We start from the raw sequence: 18,965 nt of genomic DNA, 5'->3' as shown, positions 1-18,965 counted from the left end.
CAGGGATTTTACTCTAGAATTCTTAGTTTTCCCTAAGTTTTAATCCTAGTGGTGGGTTAAAACCAGTTCATCCCACAGTGGTGGCATCTCCACAGGCACCTTTCTCTCTCAATTCCCTATCACCTGTGCCAGGAAATGCACTCTGGAGATCTCCCAGGTGTCTGAATTCTCCTCCTGGCAGGTAGCAGGGGGGTACATGTGCCCCATGAAGATCAGGGCTTGTGAAGGAGCCTCACCTACTGTTCCTCCTGTAGAGGAGGTCTCTAGCAGGTACCTACTAACATGGTGCCCACCTTGGCCTACCTGCTGCTCAGTCCCACCCTGAGCAGAAGGCAACCCACCTCCTCATCTTCCTGAAGAGCCCATGTCCCCCCCCACAGCTCCCCAACCGCCATGGTGCCAGCACGGTCCTAACCATTAGATGGCTCCATCACCAGGCTCAGGCCACTCAGTCCAGGTGGGAACATCCCCAGCAGTATTTATTTTGTATCCATGGGTGGACCTCAGCAGGTGAGCAGCCTCCCAGACCTGTCACTACCAGCCACGGCTGCAGCCACCACTCCAGCCCTTGCTCCTTGGCCGCTGGACGAGCACCTGGAGCTGAGGTGGGAGAGAGAGGTGTCTGGTCATACAGGCAGGGAGAAGGCACAGAATTCCTGTGGGATTGGCTAAGGCACCAGGGATGGAATCACCTCAAGGTGTCCATGGAGTGGGAGATGCCCCTGGTGATTTCCCAGCCTATGAGAAGGTCCTATGGTGCAGCTGGGGCAAAGCCAGGTTGGGCTGAGACCCTGGGTGTCCCCTACAGGTGTCCTGTACAGGTGCCCCTGGTCAGGACAAGGTGTCGTGGGGTAGAACTCTACCAAGGAAGGGCTCTCAGGGTTTGGGAAGCAGGCAGCCAGCCGTCAGAGTCCCTCTGCCTCCAGCCAGGACTTTTCTGTCCTACAGGGGAAGCCAATGCTGGGTGTCCAAGTGGGCATCAGGGGGTTCCAGCCCAAAGGCAGCCTCCAAACCCACTTCTGTCCCCCAGGGCTGCCTCAGAGGAGGGATGGGGGGAATTCTATCCCTTCGGAGTTACCTGCAGAGCTGCTTCTGTTTCTCCTGCCGCCGCCGCTTGTTCTCAGCCAAAAACGTGAAGATGTTCCTCCGTGTCTGATGTGGCTCCAGTGCATGGAGCACCTGGATGGCTCGTGGGGAAAGGTGCCTGCAACAACAAGAAATCATTCTTCCAGAGTTGCCATCTGCCTCTCCCCTCATCCCAGCCTGCGCCCACCTGGTCCCACATCCACCCCTCTGGTCCTGCATTCACCCACCTGGTCCCAGGCTGGAATCTCTCCACCATCTCGTCCACAGGGAGGGGGGTTCCAACCCTCCCCCATGTCACAGTGGCCCCCTTTCTCTGGGGTTGAAGTGAAGGATGGGGAGCCCAAGGACCTCCAGGGCCAGATACCTGCCAAGGAGGGGACGCTTTCAGTAAATGAGAGGTGACACTTCCTAGTATCCCTGGAAAGGTGGGAGCCGGGAGACTCCGCACCGCACCATGGCTGATGGCTCATGGTGCTTCCCAGAGCTCTCCCTTGGGGAATGAGTGGGCAAACTCTGCTCTGTGGTTGGGTGACCCCCAGCTTCCCCCCAAGGAATCCCATCTCCTTCAGTCCTGAGAATCCCCCCAAAGCCCTAGGATACTCACAATCCCCAGGGCATACCAAACCCTCTCAGAGACCACCCTCCTCCATCCAGGTCCCCGGGGACTCCCATCTCCCTGGGAAGAGTCCCCCAAAACCCCAGGATCCCTCCAATCCCCAGGGATTACCCCCAAACCACCCCAGGGACCCTCAAAGCCCCCTCCCTGAGATACCCTAAGCCCTCCAGGAATCTCCAACCCCTACAAGAGACCCCTCCCCCACCCCCCAAAGGTCCTTCCCTGATCCCCTTGAGGTCCCCCCTGACCCTCAATTCCACCCCCCGTGCTCCTGTTCTGGGAGGGTTCTATGGGCAGCCAAGGTGCCTTCATGCACAGGGTCCCTGCCCATACCTGGGGCACCTGCTGATCCTCCCTGGCAGCCCAGGCTTCCCACGCCACCCATTCCACCTTCTGCTCTCTCCAGCAGGAATTCCCGTGCTCCCACTCTGCAGACAGCTGACAGACCTCCTGGAGGTGTCAGGCACAGTTAGGCTCAGCTTTGGAGGAGCTTTCTTCAGGTCTGATCCATCTGGCACATACCTGCAGTGCTCTCTGGCAGTTCTCAGAGGCCAGGAGTGTGGTGTCGAGCCTGGCCGAAGGAGCTGACTCCTGCCCACCTGTCTCCCTCATCCCAGGAAAGATGCCTGGGGACAGGGGGAGCACACTGCAGAGACATGAGGAGTCAGCAGGAGCACAGGGCAGGCAGATATCCTGTTTTCCTATGGGGCCAAAGCTTCCCAGGTGTTGGAGAGAAGCAGAGAGCTAGGGCTGTTTCCCATGCTCCTTCCTGAGTCACTACAGCCCAAGTGTCTGAGGAGGCTATCACCCAGGGGTGCAAGGATCCCTCCCATCCCTTCCCACGAGGGTCTCACCTGGCAGATGGCTTCATCCCTGGCTCTTGCTGCGTCATGCCTGGCCTCTGGTTTGGTAGCATGGGGAGGGAAAACTTGTCAGGATGTTCCTGTGCCCCTGGGAAAGGAGGCAGCTCTTGGGAACAGCCCTGTGAGGGTGAGTGATCACCAGGCTGTGATCACCCCATGTGGGGTAGAGCAGCAGGGACCCATCCCATACCCGTTCTGACCCTGTGCTTCTCTGCAACCTTCGTGTGCCAGGTGGAGAAAACCTCAGACACAGCAAGCTGAAACCTGGAATCACACAATGACAACATACTGAATTGGAAGGGACCCACAAGGATCACTGAGGCCAACTGCAGAAGCGAATGATGACACAGGCTTGAGGAATGGCAACTCCCACACCCTGCAGGATAGAAAGGAACCGGGAAGCCCCTGAGGAAGCACATTCACCTGGGGAATGAGTGAGCCCATGCAGCCTGCATCCCCCCAGCAGCAGTCGCTCCATCACTGAGACCAGCATCCGGCACACACAGCCTCTGCAGAGTGACATGGAGCCATCAGGAGATTCCCATGGAAGAAGCAGACCTGTCTCCTGCTCCCTTAGGAGCCACTTCTCCAACCCCCTTTTCCCAAACCTCATCCATGAATATTAGGATCGTGGAATCACAGAATCATTAAGGTTGGAAAAGACTCTGGAGACCATCAAGTCCAACCAAGGACACCACTAAACCATGTCCCCAGATGCCACATCCACATGTCTTAAATACCTCCAGGGATGGTGATTCCACCACCCTGGGCAGCCTGTGCCACAACTGGACAATCCTTTACACGAAGAAATGTTCCCTAAAATCCAACCTAAACATATCCTAGTGGAATTTGTCCAGTCACTTGTTATCTGGGAGAAGAGACTGACCTGCACCTGGCTACACCTTCCTTTCAGGTAGATGCAGAGAGCAAGACAGTCCCTGCTAAGCCTCCTTTTCTCCAGGCTGAGCCATCTCAGCTCCCTCAGCTGCTTCTCATGAGACTTGTGCTTCAGCCCCTTCCCCAGCCCTGCTGTCCTTCTTTGGACACACTCCAGCACATCAATGTCCCCAGATTCCAGCTCACAGTGAGCAGTAGAGCCACCCAGGTGTCCCAGTTCTCCAGCTTCTTGACACAGCTGCGGTGGAACTGCATGCACAGGACATTGTCCTGACATGACAGGACGCCAATGTCCCCAAAGGCAAAGGCAAGGCGCTGCCTGTCCCTCAGCTGAAAGGAGTATAGGAGGACGGTCTCCTCCACACAGTCCCTCAATACGTCTGGCGGGAGGGACGTGGTCTGTGACAGCCACCAGTAATCCAGTGGTGCGATCTCAATGTCACCTGTAAGGAGGAAGAGGATGAGCATTGTCATGACCACAGCTGAGCAAATTTCCACATGGAATTCACTGCAAAATGCCAGAGAGAAAGAGGGATCTGTTTTTGTCCCCCAACTTTGGAGGCAATTCCCCCCCCCCCTCCCAAAGAGCAGGGGCACACCCCTCTCCCAAATGTGAAGCAGGATCCCTTCTCACCAGGGATCATCACTGTGGGGAACATCAGCTCCTGCAGACAGGACACATCCATGTCCAACTGGAACACAGGTCTTCGGACTACACACACCTCTTCTGCACCATCAACTTGCTCAGGGACCACAGCAAAGGTCCCTAGTCCTGGGACCAGGACACCCTGCCCAGGAAGAAGACAAAACAGCTGAGTGAATACTTTGGAGATAAGAAATGTTAAAACTGTGGGAAAAATGAAAAACCCACATTCTCCATTTTCTTACTTCCTCTCTTCAAATTATTTGCCAAAATTCCTTGGCTAAAGAAGATCCCAAGGAATTCAAACCCAGGGAATGATTCCTGGGGATTATCCTTGGCATAGACCCAGCATGATCCTGAGTTTCTCCAGTCCTGGAAGCTTGAGGCACATGGGGTTCTCTTGGGGTGGTGCCATGATGCTCAGGGAGGGGGGACTACAGGGGACCAAGATGCCAGCCCACCTTGTCCTGCTTCATCTGCCCCAGGATGTACACAGACACGACATCCCAGATGGCCACCACCTCTGGAAAGTACCAGAAAGAGGCATCAGGTTCCACATGCGGCATCTCGGAAGTGACATCCGGGAAGTGACAGATGGGCCTCATAAAGAGCCTGGCTGTTCCCCAGGTTCTGCCTCCCTCTTCTCACTGAGCAGAGCTGGGGCAGAACTGGGGATGTGGGAAGGGCTCAGGACCAGGGCTGTGATCATCCAACCCCCAAAAAGAGATGGCACCTCAAAACCCAGGTTGATGTCACGAGAGGATCCTATGGGAAGAACCAGAAGGTCTCCCAAAAGAGACTAGTTAAAGGGCTGATGCCCAGCCAGCTCCTGAGAACCCAGTGAGAGCTGTTGGACCTCCCATGCCCCAGGACCCCAGACCCCTTTTCACTCCAGAACCAGAACTGTGAGAAGTGCCAGCTCCCACTGGAAGCTGGTCCTGGATGGGGGACACGCCGTGCTCACAGGAGCCTCGAGGCAGCCCCAACCCTGTCCAACCGTTCCACCAGCCCTCAGGGAGTTCCCCAAATCTTCACCCTCAGTGGAGAGCTGCAGGAGTGTGGGGAACAAGCAACTCTGCTTCCTGTTGATGCTGACAGTGCAGCACCCCTCCATCCTGCTCCTCAAATTCCTGTCTGATGACCCCTGCCCTGCTTGTCCCCAAGGGTCAGAACAGCCCCCACAGCCCTAAAAACAGCCCCCTGATCCCCCCTCCCGGCTCCGGGCAGGGCCCAGCAGCCCCCAATCCTTGCCGTGGAGTGCACCTGGTGATGTGGGGCACCACTTTGTGACATCACCAGCGGCCTGGGAAGGTGTGTTATGACATCAGCAGGGAGATGGCACAGCAGGGGAGCGGGGAAGGGATTGAGGAAGTAAGGGCCTCTCCTGGCTCACCTCAGCTGTTACCAGGTGTCACCAGGTGTCATTGCTGCTGAGCTGGGCCGTGGTCCTACAGATAATCATAGACAATAACAGATATAAATATATAAAAATACACAAATAATATCTATTTAAAAAGAATCATAAATCATTTTTATGGGCTTTATCGTCTATGAAATTTCAGGGATTAAGGGCTTTTCCCACCCAGAATGCTATTTTTTAACCCAAAAAAACTTAAGATAAGGTTTTTTTTTTCTTCTTAGTTAAAAATCCAACAAACCCAAGGAACAATGGAGAAAAATTAGGGCTTCTGCTGGGAAAAAAACACCTAAACCAATGAAAAGGTGATAAGGACTCTTTGATTTAAAAAAAATATGTCTAAAAAAGCAGGAGACAAAGTGGTTTTTCATTAAAAAGCCTCAGGGAATAAGGATGTTCTGGGGAAAAATAAGGAATAATAAGGTTTGGAGGGATATCAAAATTGAAATAAAGGTGGAGGTTTTTTATTAAAGAAGAAATAAACTTTTTTTCTTACTAGAGATAATAACAGTTTTTTTGCTGAAAAAAAGGTAGTAATTAAGGAATGAGGATTTTTAAAAATTAAAATAAGGCAAATAAAATGGGTTTCTTCCTTAAAAAAAAAATCATTAAAAAGAGAGAGTTACAAGGGCTCTTATTGCTAGACAAATTAAAGGTTTTGTCCCAAAAATCTTCCTTTTCAAACTCGAAGTGGCTTCTTCATGTTTTCCTGAGAAACCCCTGATGGAACTTTCCATGGGAAGGGATGGGCTCAAAAAAATGCAGATTTTTGGTTTTGAATCTGGGGAATGGGTATGGGGGTTGGGACAGTTCATTGGGTTGCAAAAGTGACCCTGAAATTCTGGAGAATTTGGGAATGGGTAGCTTGATCCTGTCACAGACAGGGGATATCGTGATAGGTACTGGACCCCCAGGGATGTTGTGCTGGATGTGGGAGCCACATCGGTATCCCCAGCAGCCCCCACTTTCCCCTGGAATCCCCCTACCAAGTTTCATTGCTGGATTCAGCAGGTGGTGACTATATATACCTTTCCACTTTTATCCTTTCTTTCTCTTCCTTTCCTTATACATTTCCTCAAGTATTATTTTTATGCTTTAATATTGCCTACTTTAACATGCTTTAATATTGTACTACTATAGATGATAACACCCAAAATGGCAACATACCTGTTTACTTTTAAAACAAAATTGTTCTAAAATAAACCCTACATATATATATTTACAAACACTGTTTCACTGTAGCCCACCCAAAGGGATTTATTAACAAGAACCTGGGTTATCCTGCCCTTCTGGGATGATTTGTAGAAGGTTGGAAGGAACCTTTAATATCATCTCATTCCAGCCCCATGCAGGGGCAGGGACACCTTCCACTAGACCAGGTTGCTCCAAGCCCCATCCAACTTGGCCTTGAACACTTCCATGGACAGGGCAGTCACAGAATCTGTGGCAGGTTTTCCAGGAAGGCTTTGGTGCTGGTAACTGCTTGTGCAGAATTCCCCTATTCCAGTCCTCAAGTTGCTGAAGAGGAATTTAGATCCCTGCATCACCCCACTGATTTGAGTGCCAGCAGTTTGTAACAGTCACTCTCATTCTCCTTCCTTGCCTGAAGCATTGTTATCCTCCTGCAGCAGTGACAGACAAAGGGGTGTAGGGGCTGTGGAGCGGACTGGAGGACTTGGAGGACTTGGGAATGTTTCCTGACCTCAGTGTGCCAGTCAGCACCACTGCATCTCTCCCACAGGCAAACCAGAGCATCTCTCTGGTTCCCGTAGCATATTTCCCTCATCTAACAGGGTCTGTGGCAGAGTGGGAGCATTTTAATTATCCTTTGGTAAAGTTTTAAGCTTATTCTTAATTGTTTTTAATTCCTCAGGGGAACATCTGGGAACAGATTTTTTGCATTTCCTTCATCCTTGAGATGATCAAGGGATGGGAACCTTCTACTTAGTCGAGGTCAAGTGTCAATAAAAAAAGGCATTTGCATTATTTTGTCAATGTTAATACCTGAAACTATGAAATTTCCCTCCCCACTAGTAGTGTTACTATTTAGTGCACTTTTTGCTGCTAAATAAATGGTATAGTTTCTTCTTTGTTTCTTAAAAAAAAGAAATATTTACAGATAAGATCCAGTTAAGCAAAGGTCCTAAATGTGTCCCCCTGTGTGAGGAACTGGGCAGTTCCCAGCCTCAGTCACCACAGGGGCACCTGCCAGGTTTAGGCTGAGCAATGTTGGACAAAAATTATATGCTGGTTATGCAAGTGAAGTGATGCAAGAATAAATCCAGGTTTTTAAAAGTTTCCCTGTGTGCTGTCACGTTCTTGAGAAGTGCTGGACAAGAGTGAGATGGTGTCAGGAAATCTCTAGATGAGTCTCTCTTCCCTCAGGCAGCAATCTCTGCTCTGTGTGATCCAGTGACAGGACTCAAGGGAATGGCTGGAGCTGTGTCAGGGGAGGTTTAGGTTGGATATTCGGAAAAGGTTCTTCCCCCAAAGGGTGGTTGGGCACTGAACAGGCTGCCCAGGGCAGTGGTCACAGCACCAAGGCTGCCAGAGCTCAAGGAGCATTTAGGCAACACTGTCAGGGAAATGGTGGGATTGTTGGGGTGACTTGTGCTGGGCCAGGAGTTGGACTTGGATGATCCTTGTGGGTCCCTCCCAACTCAGAATATTCTGTGATTATCAATGCTGCCAACACTCGCCTTGCTCCCGACATGGACCAGGAACAGACGGGCATGACTGGAAAAGTCCCAAACCCATTCTAAAAGCATAGGGCAGGGAGAAAAAGAGAGAGAGAGAGAGAAAAATTCTGGTTCCAGTGTTGATCTATCTTGATGTTAATCCTGATTTCTGCATCGATCCAACTGCATCACTCTGGCCGATGGGATGTCCACTTGGCCTCACCTGCAGGCCCAGCCATGGGCCCAGGTGTAGCAGGGAGGGAGGATGCCGAACTGAAACCATACACCATTGAAAGCTCAACAGTATTACCAAAAAAGTAGCCAACAAAACAAAAACCCAAGAGAGGAAGGAGGAGGAAAATAAGCCCTCAGTATGACTCCCCCACTAACTCAGGTGTTGCTTACAAAGTTATCTTACTGACCCCAGAATGCCTAGAATTACACGTAGCAGAAGCTGCATCCTCGGAGTGTCGGCAGGCTCACAAGACAGCGGGCGTTCCCACAAAAGGTAATGTTGTCCTTCAATGTGAAGCTTGAGTTCCACTCCCAGCACTCTGCTTTTTATGCAATTAATTGGTGACGTCTACCTGGGCAGGTGTGGCCAGCACCGCCCAGCTAGAGGCCTTCAGTCCCTCCCTCCGTTATACAAGTGGCATCTCTTCTGCGCATGCGTGGGTACTCTGCATTTCCCCGTGCCTGTGTGTTGCACCTTGGGGGGTCTTTCCTAAATGAGTCTGGGGGCTTACTTCATCACCCTCCTCTTCACTTTCTTCTTCAAATGCCCTTGAAGGGCCATCAGCTAATAGTGAGGTACCAATTAATTTCAGTTTATACAAGATGCCTTCCTTCAAGGACAAAGTTTTCATTTGTCAGTACTTGTTTTCTCATAACTTGGCAGGAAAAGAACAGACTCTCACAAGTGGCTGGGCCAAACACAGACCAAAAAATAGAAGCATCTAATTAAGCATGAATACACCAGGGCAGACTAGGAGTTGGGGTTCCCTTCCCCTTCTCCATCTCCATGCTCTTCTTGTCCATCTCTGTCGTTGTCTCCTGCAGAGAGAAATCCAGTGAACTACTTCCTCTTGAGAGAGTGGATCTCCTGGGATTGGGCTAAGCTCCCTGCTCCTTTATATACTCCTTGGGCAGGGCAGGGCTCTGGTGATGTCCCAAGGCCCTCTGGGCACCAAAATGTCCCACATCACAAAGGGCTCTGAAATGTGCCTGTGTCATAAAGGGCTACACCCAACACCCCATCAACAGCAGAACCGACTGGAGCCAGCACAGGGCAGCCCCTGGGCTTGTGGACTTGTAGCCCCTGCTGTGCCCAAAGCCCAGAGCCCTGTACACCAACAAACAGAAAATATAAACTTTTAAAAAGTCATACCCAGTTCTATTACAGCCATCCATTAAAAAATCAAACATTCGATTTCTTCTTTATAAAGTACAATGGTACCGCATTGCCCTTATTTGTGAAGGACCAGGAATCAGAATGGGGAAAATCTCAGAAGCGGAAAAGGATGTACAGTGATTGAACAGACTTTATGATACAGACTTTATAGTTATTATGTATACACACATTTTATGTTCCCCCAGAATTTGATTCTTCTGGGCATATCCCGGTCTGTTCACCTCCCTGCTCCCCTGTTTCTCTGCCAATTGGCTGAAGGAGTTGCAGGGAGGAAACAGCCTCCATTCGCCCCTTCTCTCCCCGGTTCCTCCCACGTTCCTCCCTCTTTCGCCTGTGCCCCTATCCTGATTTGCTCCCCCATTTGTCTGTCTGATACCCCACCCTAGGTTCTGGTCCTTTCCCTGCCTGAACCGATAAGAATCCTGCGCATGCCTGAATAAATCATTCTACCTGCATCCTACCCTCGTGTCCCAGACTCATGTAATGCCACGGTCCCCCCGCCTTTTTGGACCACAGCACTTATTGGCATATTTGAACAGAGATCTGTCTCAGTCTGAGGAGACTGGGATGTTTGCTAAAGAGGATGAGTTATAAGGTAAACCGAACTCCTCTCTCTCAGCAATTGTAAATTCAAAATTAAGGGGCTTTAATCGAGGAAGTGTGGAAAAAACCAGAAGAAATAACAACCCTTTATTAAAAGATATATGTATGTTGGCAAAAAAGGTAACAGAACACAAAAAAACCCTAGACAGTAGTCCTAGAAAAAAAAAAAAAGGTCTGAAGGAATACTTCTCTGTCCTTTAGCGCAGTCCTAATCGTGGCCTGCAGGGGGCGCTGTTGGATCGCTGAAGGTGTAGGGCCTGCAGCTCTCTGTTGTGGTCGGCAGGGGGCGCTGTGGGATCACTGAAGGTGCAGAGCCTGCAGTTCTCGTGGTGGTCAGCAGGGGGCGCTGTTGGGCTCCAGCGGTCACCGTGCGGGGAGAAGGGTCTGGGGGGGGCTGGGAGGGCAGTCCCCGACCAGGGAGAAACTGAGAAGGAAATGGGGGACCCTTCCCTCAGTGGGAGGAAAAAGGGAAGGGAAGCAGTCCACTTCCACGGGACTCGCTGCTGTCCCAGGTGACGGCGTCTCAAAACTCCCTTCTCTCCCGCGGGCACGCAACTCTCTCATGAAACGCAGCAGATCCGGGGAGCGGGACAGCCAGGCAAGTTGAAGCCATCAGTCCGAGCTGACCAGGATGAGAAGCCAAAAACCAGATCCCCAGTCCCTCTCCTCAAATGCCTGCACGCAGACCCCCGTCTCCCTCCGAGTGCCCACTCAGCAGTCTGCCTCTCCCCTCTCCGAGCAGAGCCAGCCAGCCCTCAGCCTCTGATGGGCCATTAGCAAGGAATGTAGCTCAGCTGGCTACATCCTTTGTAAAGCAAATGATCTCCCTTCCCCCGCTCACTCTGTTTTTCCTTGGAGTGGAGCAGGGGAAGAAAAATTCTCCTGAATTTCTAACCTATAACAAGATCTTAAAACTGAAACACTGTCCATGGAAAGAAACCAACTGAACTACACCTGCAACGAACATGAACTAATGAACTCAGGACAGGAGCAGTGCAAAAGCCAAAAATATTTGCTTTGTTAAAAAAAACACTTCCTAGGAATGAACGTCTTGAGCACTTGATTTTTTCTTTTCTTTTTATTTTTTTTTTGTTTTGTTTTTAAAAGCAAGAACCCTTTTCTTGATGGCTGTTCGGGTGCTAAATCCTACCACGGAATCAAAGGTGGATTTGCTGTCTTTGCCACCTGGTTGATCATTCCTGATGACTTGGAAAAAAAACCATGCCAGTGGCTGGGAATGCTAGAACATTCCTAACCTTAACCCTAGCCCTAGCCCTAACCCTAACCCTAACCCTAACCCTAACCCTAACCCTAACCCTAACCCTAACCCTAACCCTAACCCTAACCCTAACCTTAACCCTACAAAAAAGGTGGAGCTCACTTTCATGCCTGTGTCCACCCCTGCCAAGGCCAGCCCATTCGTCCTCCCATCTGTTCCCTGCTGGAAAGCTAAGCTGTAAACAGGCTCCTTATTCTGCCACACCGTTTCACAGGGGATGTCTGCTGAAGAAAGCAGAGCAAAGACCACCTCAGTTCTTGTTCCTTATGCCTCAGGCAATCAAACTTTGGGCACATTTCACAGGCTCTGCTGACAGATCCTGGAATTTCACTGCAAGGACTGAGAGGATGGTTGAGGAAGTCCATTCCTGAAAGTTATGATTTATTATGCTTAAAGCTCCTGTTTCGGGACTGCAGGAGAAAGGTATAAAGCCCTGTCGCCCAGTCCATCCCCCGGGGGCAACAACTCCCTTTGTGCCACACTCCAGGGTAACAACTCCCGGGGGTAACAACCCCCGTCTGTGCCCTCCTGGGACAACACCCTCCTCCGGAACCCAAGCAACAGGCAGGCACGGGCGGCCCTGCGGGGGCAGGGGCAGGGCAGAGGCGCCGCTGGCCACTCCCCTGAGCCCCAGGGACCACCAAACCTGCTCCCCACACCTCAGGGACCCCCAACCCCCCGGCGCCGGTCCCTCCACACAGGACACACCCCTCTGCCCTCACCTGCCGCCCACCCGAGCAGCCCCCGCACACCCCGGCCTTTACCCACTTCGCCAATGCACGCCCGCCCCGCTGCCCCGGGCGCCCTCACGGGATTCCAAGTTAAAAAACAACTCAGAAGCATCAAAACAAAGCCAAAACGCAGAAGCCAGATGCTCGCCTCTTCCCAAAATAAGAGTTTTTTCTTTAACAGGTATTGCTGTGTCTGGCCAGTCTCAATGTTGAAACGACTTAAAGGGTAACCTGTCCTCAAACTCCCTTTCAAATACAAACCTTTCCCTTTGAAACAGCAACAACAACAAGAACAACAATGACAACAACAAAACAACGGTGATATGTACTATACTATAATATATAATATTATTATATATCATTATATAATAATAACAGTGCCGGTCCGTTATTCGTACTCCAGAGGGGGTTGTTAAACCGGGGGGGGCGGGGGGGCTGGCTATAAAAGTCCGTCATATGGATGCACAGGTACCCAAGAGTTAGGCTATTGAAGAGCATTGCAACAACAGATAGGTCAGGTTGTACCTGCAGCACAGCCCAGGTGTGAAGGTCAGGCTGTATCTGCAGCACAGCACAACACAGGGGTGAAGGTCGATCTGTAGAACAGTACAGATGTGAAGGTTGGGCTGTACCTGCAGCCCAGCACTCACTGCTCCATGTAGAACAGTCTGTGGTCAGATCAGTGCTCAGGTTTCCCTGTGACTGTCTGCACCCAAACCTGGAGTCACAGCTGAGCTGCTGCAGCCCAAATGTACACAGCCAGGAGGAGGTGGATCACAGGCAGAAGGAGCTACAGCCCCATGGCTTGTACCACATCTGTGACACTTCTGGATTAAATGAAATGTAGTGGGACAGCTTGTTCACATGCGGTACTGCAACAGTCAATTGGGAAGAAAAACGCTATACTGTGGGAAACCAAACAAGTGTTCAGGCTAGAGGCCCTGAAGCAGCAACTCAGCCAGAGGCCTCAGAGATAACGCTGGAATCTACCAAGTGACCTTGGGCAGCCTGTGAAAGTGAGAAAAGAAGCTGCTAACTCCAGCTGAAGGATACCTGTGATGAATACCTGCAACCAAAGTTAAAAATAAGGAAGAAGAGACTGTTAAAGTTAACACCACTTATGAGATATATACGGGTATATATTTAGCAATAGTTGTATGTTGTTTAAAAGTCTGAATAGGGTGTGTAAATTTGAAAGATGTATGTAATGGTGTGTAAAATAGATCCCTGCATGCCTCTTTTCCTGTAGCCTAGAAATCATTGCGCTAAGTGTGATAAAAATGTCTTAATGTAAACATCGCATGCCTTTCTGCCATTACCTGAGGATGACAAGGACTGAAGAATAAAGCCTCTATTTTAGTGATACAGTCAGATTGTCTTATTTAACAGTCAGAGAAGTTTTAAAAGGTGTAGAACTGTGTCAGATAGTTTTTAGGCGTCGGCACCATACCTCTGAATGTCTTCCCCCTTCTTCCCCCAGCTTTCATTGCTAAGCATGATGTTGCAGTCATGCTAGAGAAAAACCGTCTGGTGCCTAAAGGAGACTTACAAGAAGGCTGGAGAGGCCCCTTTCACAAGGGTGTGGAGTAATAGGACAAGGGGGAATGGCCTTAAACTATAGGGGGGCAGATTTAGATGAGGTGTTAGGAAGAAATTCTTACTGGGAATGTGGTGAGGCCCTGGCACAGGTTGTCCAGAGAAGTTGTTAACATCTCATCCCTGCAGGTGTTTCAAGACCAGGCTGGATGGGGCTCTGAGCACTTAAGGTGTCCCTGCCTGTGGCAGGGGGTTGGAATGAGATGATCTCTAAGGTCCCTTACAATCCAAACCATTCCATGATTTTATGATATATTACGGGTTATCCCTTTGGTGACTTGGGGCCAACTGTCCTGGCTGTGTCTCCTCATAACCTTTTGCCCACTCCCACCCTTCTCACTGGCAGGAAAGTGGAAAAAACAGCAAAACCCTCAGCCCTGTGCCAGCACTGTTCAGCAAGAGCCAAAACATGGGTGAGTTATCCATACTGGTTTGGTCACAAATCCAAACCATGGAACCAAGCAGGCTGCAATGAAGACCTTCATCTCAGCCAGATGGGGTAGGCTGGACTTCTTGGAAAGTGTGAGAAGGAACACAGTGAGGAATATGAGAGTGGGAAAAGCGACACAGTACCTGAAAGATGGACAGGGATGTCACTGTGACTGTTTCAGTGTCTGTGATGCTGCTGCCTTGTACCTGATGTGAATTATTTCCACAGTAAAATGAACCTGAGTGCTTTCCCTAATGCTGAGGACATGAAGGATGAGGAATGAAAAAGTGTAATTTGGGCTGGATATCTGTAGAAAACATCCTATGAAAGCAGGTTTGTCATAGGCAACACAAGGAAGCCAATAGATGGGCAGGCAAGGCAAGGCCAGGCAAGGCAGGCATACGCAAGGCAAGGCAAGGTAAGGCAAGGGAGGGGCAGACAAGGCCAGGCAAGAAAAGGGTAGGCAAATCTAGGCAGAGGATGGGTATATAATGCAATGCAAGGCAAGCCAGGGGTAGGCAGACCAAGGCAAAGGGTGAGTCTTCAAGGCAACAGAGAGGTAGGTAAGGAAAGGTAAGGCAAGGGAGTGGTAGGCAAGGCAAGGCAAGATCAGGCATGGCAAGACAAGGTCAGGCATGGCAAGGAACTGCAAGGGTGATGGCATATGGTGGAGAGGAAGAGCTATATGCATTCCCCCTGACAAAGAGCTATCCTGGAAGAGGTTAAAATTCCTGGAAGCAGAAAGGAACTCCAGCATGATTTAGGATTAATGATGTTTTGGAGGAGGCATAGTCCTGATTTTTCAGGATTTTTTATGACACTGTGGGGCCTTGGTTCTTTGGTTTTTGGGGCCATTCTGGAATGGAGGGAATGGACTATGACATCACAAAGGGGCCAATGGCACACCTGTGGGGCTGCACTGTGACACTGTTGGGCATTGGTTCTCAGTTTTCCAGGGGCCATTCTGAAATGGAGAGGATAGGTTGTGACATCACAAAGGGACCCATAGCACAGAAGTAAGGCTGCAATGTAGGGGAGTGGGATGTGTGTTCTTTATATTCCAGGGGCCTTTAGGAATTGGATAGGCCGTGACAAGGCTGCATTCTGACAATGTGGGGCGCTGGTTCTTGGGTTGCCAGGGGCTATTCCGGAATGGAGAAGATAGACCGTGACATCACAAAGGGGTCCAAGGAACACAGGAAAGGCGTCAATGTGGGCGAGTGTTATATGTGTTCTTTGGTTTCCTGGGGCCATTCTGGAATGGAAAGGATAGGTCATGACATCACACAGGGGCCTGTGGCACAGGGGTTGGACTGCACTATGATATTTTGTGGCTCTGCTCCACTGGGAATACAGATAGCCACTGCAAAAAAAATCACAAAGGCAAAGGCACATACTGACTGAGTGAAACATTCTGACCAAAGTTCCCCTCTCAGGTTCCTTCACACTTGTCATGGTTTGAGAACCCCAAAATCCAATTCTCTAGTCCCAGCCCCCCTCCCACATCTCAACCCAGTGTGAGATCGGTTTTTCAGACACCTCACGAGACTCAGAATGGGGGGAAGGGATTATATATTACAATGACTGTACAAATAAATATTACAATACATTACACACACAATCTCAGCTATCTTTACCATGACAAAACAGTATTTACAATGGATCAAATATCTTCTCCCTTCCAAATAAGAGTCCAGGAGGGAAGAAGGAAAAGATCCTGTCTACTCTCAGAGCATCAATGTCTCTAGGGCACCCGGCTCTCTCTCTCTCTCTCTCTCTCTCATGCAGCAGCTGTAGCTGGATCTCTGCCAGTACACACGAGGGGAGTATCCAAGCCCCTCTCAACCCTTCATCTCCAAGCAAGGGTCTTCTCATCCGTGGGCTGCGTTCACCCGGACAACAGTCGCGTCACCACAGTCATATCAACGAAGATCAGGGGTCTTTGTGACGGTCCGTATTTTCAGGGGATTCAAGTCCCCTTTGCAGAGCTCTGTGCTCTGTCTCAAGCAGCAAGGGGGGCCAAGGTCACCCCCTCCGCATTCCTTCTCTGAGCTTTTCAGCGCCTTCCTGCAGTGCTGTAGCACTCCAAGACTAAAAGTCCATCATCCTCCTCTCTCTAGGAGGGGTCTCCAAGGAGTTTGGGGGGTTTTGGTTCAGTTCTTATCCCAAAACTCTGTCTCTGTAGAGCTTAGTCCTGCTCTCTCTGCTGCTGGCTCTCTTTCTCTTCAGACAACTCTGTGTCTCTCTTTCCTTGGCTGCAATGCCTCTGCTGCTTCTCTCTTATCTTCTGATTCTCTGCCACTTTCTTCGTCCGCTGCTGTCTCTGCTGCTGCTCTGTCTGCTTCTTACGGTGGAGGAAACTTCTTTAGCTTCTCAGTCACAGACCTCAGTCCAGTTTAACACTGTTTCCGAGTTTCTGTGACCCCAGCCGGGGGCTGGGAGGCTGTGACCCCCAGGGGGGCTCTTGCCCATTCTCCTCGTGGCTCTACAATATGGCTACTTCTACAATAACTACAACTACTTTCAACAACATCACCTTCTCTTCCGGTCTAAGTGTGATATGTTTATATTTTGCAAAAGCGCTCATTGGCTCAGACCTCAAGTGTCACCACCCCCTGGGGATTTAACATTTTAGAACTTCAGGGAGAAAACTGTTTTTCCCCCACCACAACACTGACCTCTTACTGCAAGGACCTCCTTCCCGTTCTGCTGACACTTCTCAGGTTGCGTACCACCAGGAAAAAAAACAATTGCAAGGGATGTGCTTAGATTCACCAAAAAGACAGCCCACCAGAAGTAACATCTGATTCAGACTGGCAGGAAAATGCTCCCCTTGCGCGTCTATCCTCCAGTGCTGATAGCCCACCCCACAGCTTGCAACCCATGTTGAAAGAAAGAACAAAAAGATGCTCACAGAATGATCTCTGACAAGAAGCGCCTGTCAGAACAGCAAAGACGGATGAACAAGATTCTTTCGTAGGGGATATTCTCCGCTCTGCCTTGCACACCCTAGTGCTGGGGTCAACACTAGACCTCTCTGCTTCCCTCTTCTAAGGGACTTGTTCTTAGACATCTGTGATAGGGAGAGTTCGAAGGATACTGAAACCGAAACCATGACACCATTGAAAGCTTGACAGGCACTGATATTTATTACCAAGAGGTGGCCAACAAAATGAACAAACCCGAAAGAGAGGAAGGAGGAGGAAAATAAGCCCTTGGTATGACTCCCCCAATTACCCAGGTGTTTCTTACCAACCCAGAATGCCTAGAATTACCCATAGCAGAAGCTGTATTCCTGGAGAGAGTCGGCAGGCTCACAAAAAAAGCAGGCGTCCCGGCAAAAGGCAATGTTGTCCTTGATGTGAAGCTTGCTCTCCTCCAAAAAGAGCTATCTGCTTTTTATACAATTAGCTGAATGACCTCTACCTAAGCAGGTGTGGACAGCACCGCCCAGCTAGAGGTCTTCAGTCCCTCCCTCCGTTATGCAAGTACTATCTCTTCTGCTCATGCATGGCTTTCCCTGCACCTGCCTACTGCACCTGGGGGGGGTCTTTTCCAAATGAGTCTAGGGGTTTACTTCATCATCCTAGTCTTCAATTTCTCTTTCAAGTGACCTTGGAGGACGATGAGCCAATCATAAAACAACAATTAAATATAGCTTATACAAGAAGCTCTCTTCAAGGACAAAGTTCCCGATTATCAGTGCTTGTTTTCTCATAACTTGGCAGGAAAACCATAAACTCTCACAGGTGGCTGGGCCAAACACAGACCAAAAGTATCAGTGTAATTAAACCCTGATACATACATCCCTTTCCCTTGTATTCATCTCAAAACTCTCCCGGCAATTCCCAAGCCTGTACCCGTCTCTCATCCCCTCTCTGGCTCAGAGCCCTTTGTTCCCTTCGGAGTGAGTGCAGCCTCAGAGGGCTGAGCCCTCTCTGGCTGGGCTTGGCCTCTCCTGGAGAGACTCAGTCTTGTCTGGGCTGCCCCAGGCAGATGTCACAGGAAGAAGAGCTCAGGCCGCCTGGGTCTGGTGTCCCTGGGGCTCAGCCTATGCCCGACTGCTGCACAGGGGCTGAGCCCCACCTCTGCCTCGGGGCCTTGGGCAAAGGGCTGGCAAGGAAGAGGCCGAGGAGCCTTTGGGCCTGCCCAGCTTTCCTTCTCCCTGGGGGCTCTCAGTCCTTGCCTGACACCGTGTGGGCCCAAGGCCTTGCTGACTCCGCGCTCACGACCTGCAGGCACCATCCCACTGGCCTGACCCCCCTCCTTCCCCTCTCTCCAGCCTCTCCTGCCTTTTATGGCAAGGTGCCATCCAAGGAAAACCCCGATTTTCAGTAATGGCATCTGTGGCACAGCTGCAAGGGTTGAGTGTGCCAGGCAAGAGCAGGAACACAGAGAGCCTGAGGAGCTGCGGGACCTCTGCACAGTCTCTGGTCATTCCTGCCAGCTGACTTCTGCCCAGGCTCTGTGCACAGGGACAGAGTGCTAACAGTTTTCAGCTACCGCGCTGTTCCACAAAGGCTGTGATGTCACAAGGCCCTTGCCTGGCAGCCAGGAGATGGGCAAGGCAAGGCAAGGACAGAACCTCTGAGCACGCTGTCCCCAAAGGCTGGGATGGCACAGAAGCCCAGAGTCCGTGAGGTTGGCAGAGACTTCGGAGATCAACTGGCGTCCAGCCTACGCCCCATCCCCAGCACGTCAAGCAGACCACGGCA

The 18,965-nt window shown here is 50.5% G+C and overlaps 1 protein-coding gene across 5 annotated transcripts; it reads right to left on the bottom strand.

Annotated features, from left to right (window-relative positions):
- Nucleotides 1–452: 452 nt before the first annotated feature.
- LOC135423875 (uncharacterized) lies at nt 453–5,325 on the bottom strand. 5 transcript variants are annotated; one of them, XR_010434999.1, is made up of 12 exons: nt 4,567–5,131; nt 4,097–4,250; nt 3,649–3,905; nt 2,989–3,074; nt 2,756–2,829; nt 2,557–2,653; nt 2,225–2,417; nt 2,036–2,152; nt 1,314–1,450; nt 1,079–1,204; nt 693–942; nt 453–600 (listed from the first exon to the last, which is right to left on the bottom strand). XR_010434999.1 is itself a non-coding variant. In XM_064674511.1 (12 exons), the coding sequence occupies exons 1-12, from the start codon at nt 5,217–5,219 to the stop codon at nt 504–506; spliced, it is 1,479 nt and encodes a 492-aa protein (XP_064530581.1). In that variant the 5' UTR covers nt 5,220–5,325; the 3' UTR covers nt 453–503. The 5 variants fall into 5 exon arrangements, 4 of the variants coding, with proteins under 4 accessions (XP_064530581.1, XP_064530580.1, XP_064530582.1 ...); XM_064674511.1 differs by lacking the exon at nt 693–942 and adding an exon at nt 5,141–5,325 and having other exon boundaries at nt 4,567–4,628; XM_064674510.1 differs by lacking the exon at nt 693–942 and having other exon boundaries at nt 4,567–5,130.
- Nucleotides 5,326–18,965: the final 13,640 nt, after the last annotated feature.

The sequence above is a fragment of the Pseudopipra pipra genome, chromosome 18 (genome assembly GCF_036250125.1).
Source record: "Pseudopipra pipra isolate bDixPip1 chromosome 18, bDixPip1.hap1, whole genome shotgun sequence".
NCBI classification, from domain to species: Eukaryota; Metazoa; Chordata; class Aves; order Passeriformes; family Pipridae; genus Pseudopipra; species Pseudopipra pipra.
Note: the sequence above shows the minus strand (reverse complement) of the source record. Positions and strands in the feature narration are given on the sequence as shown.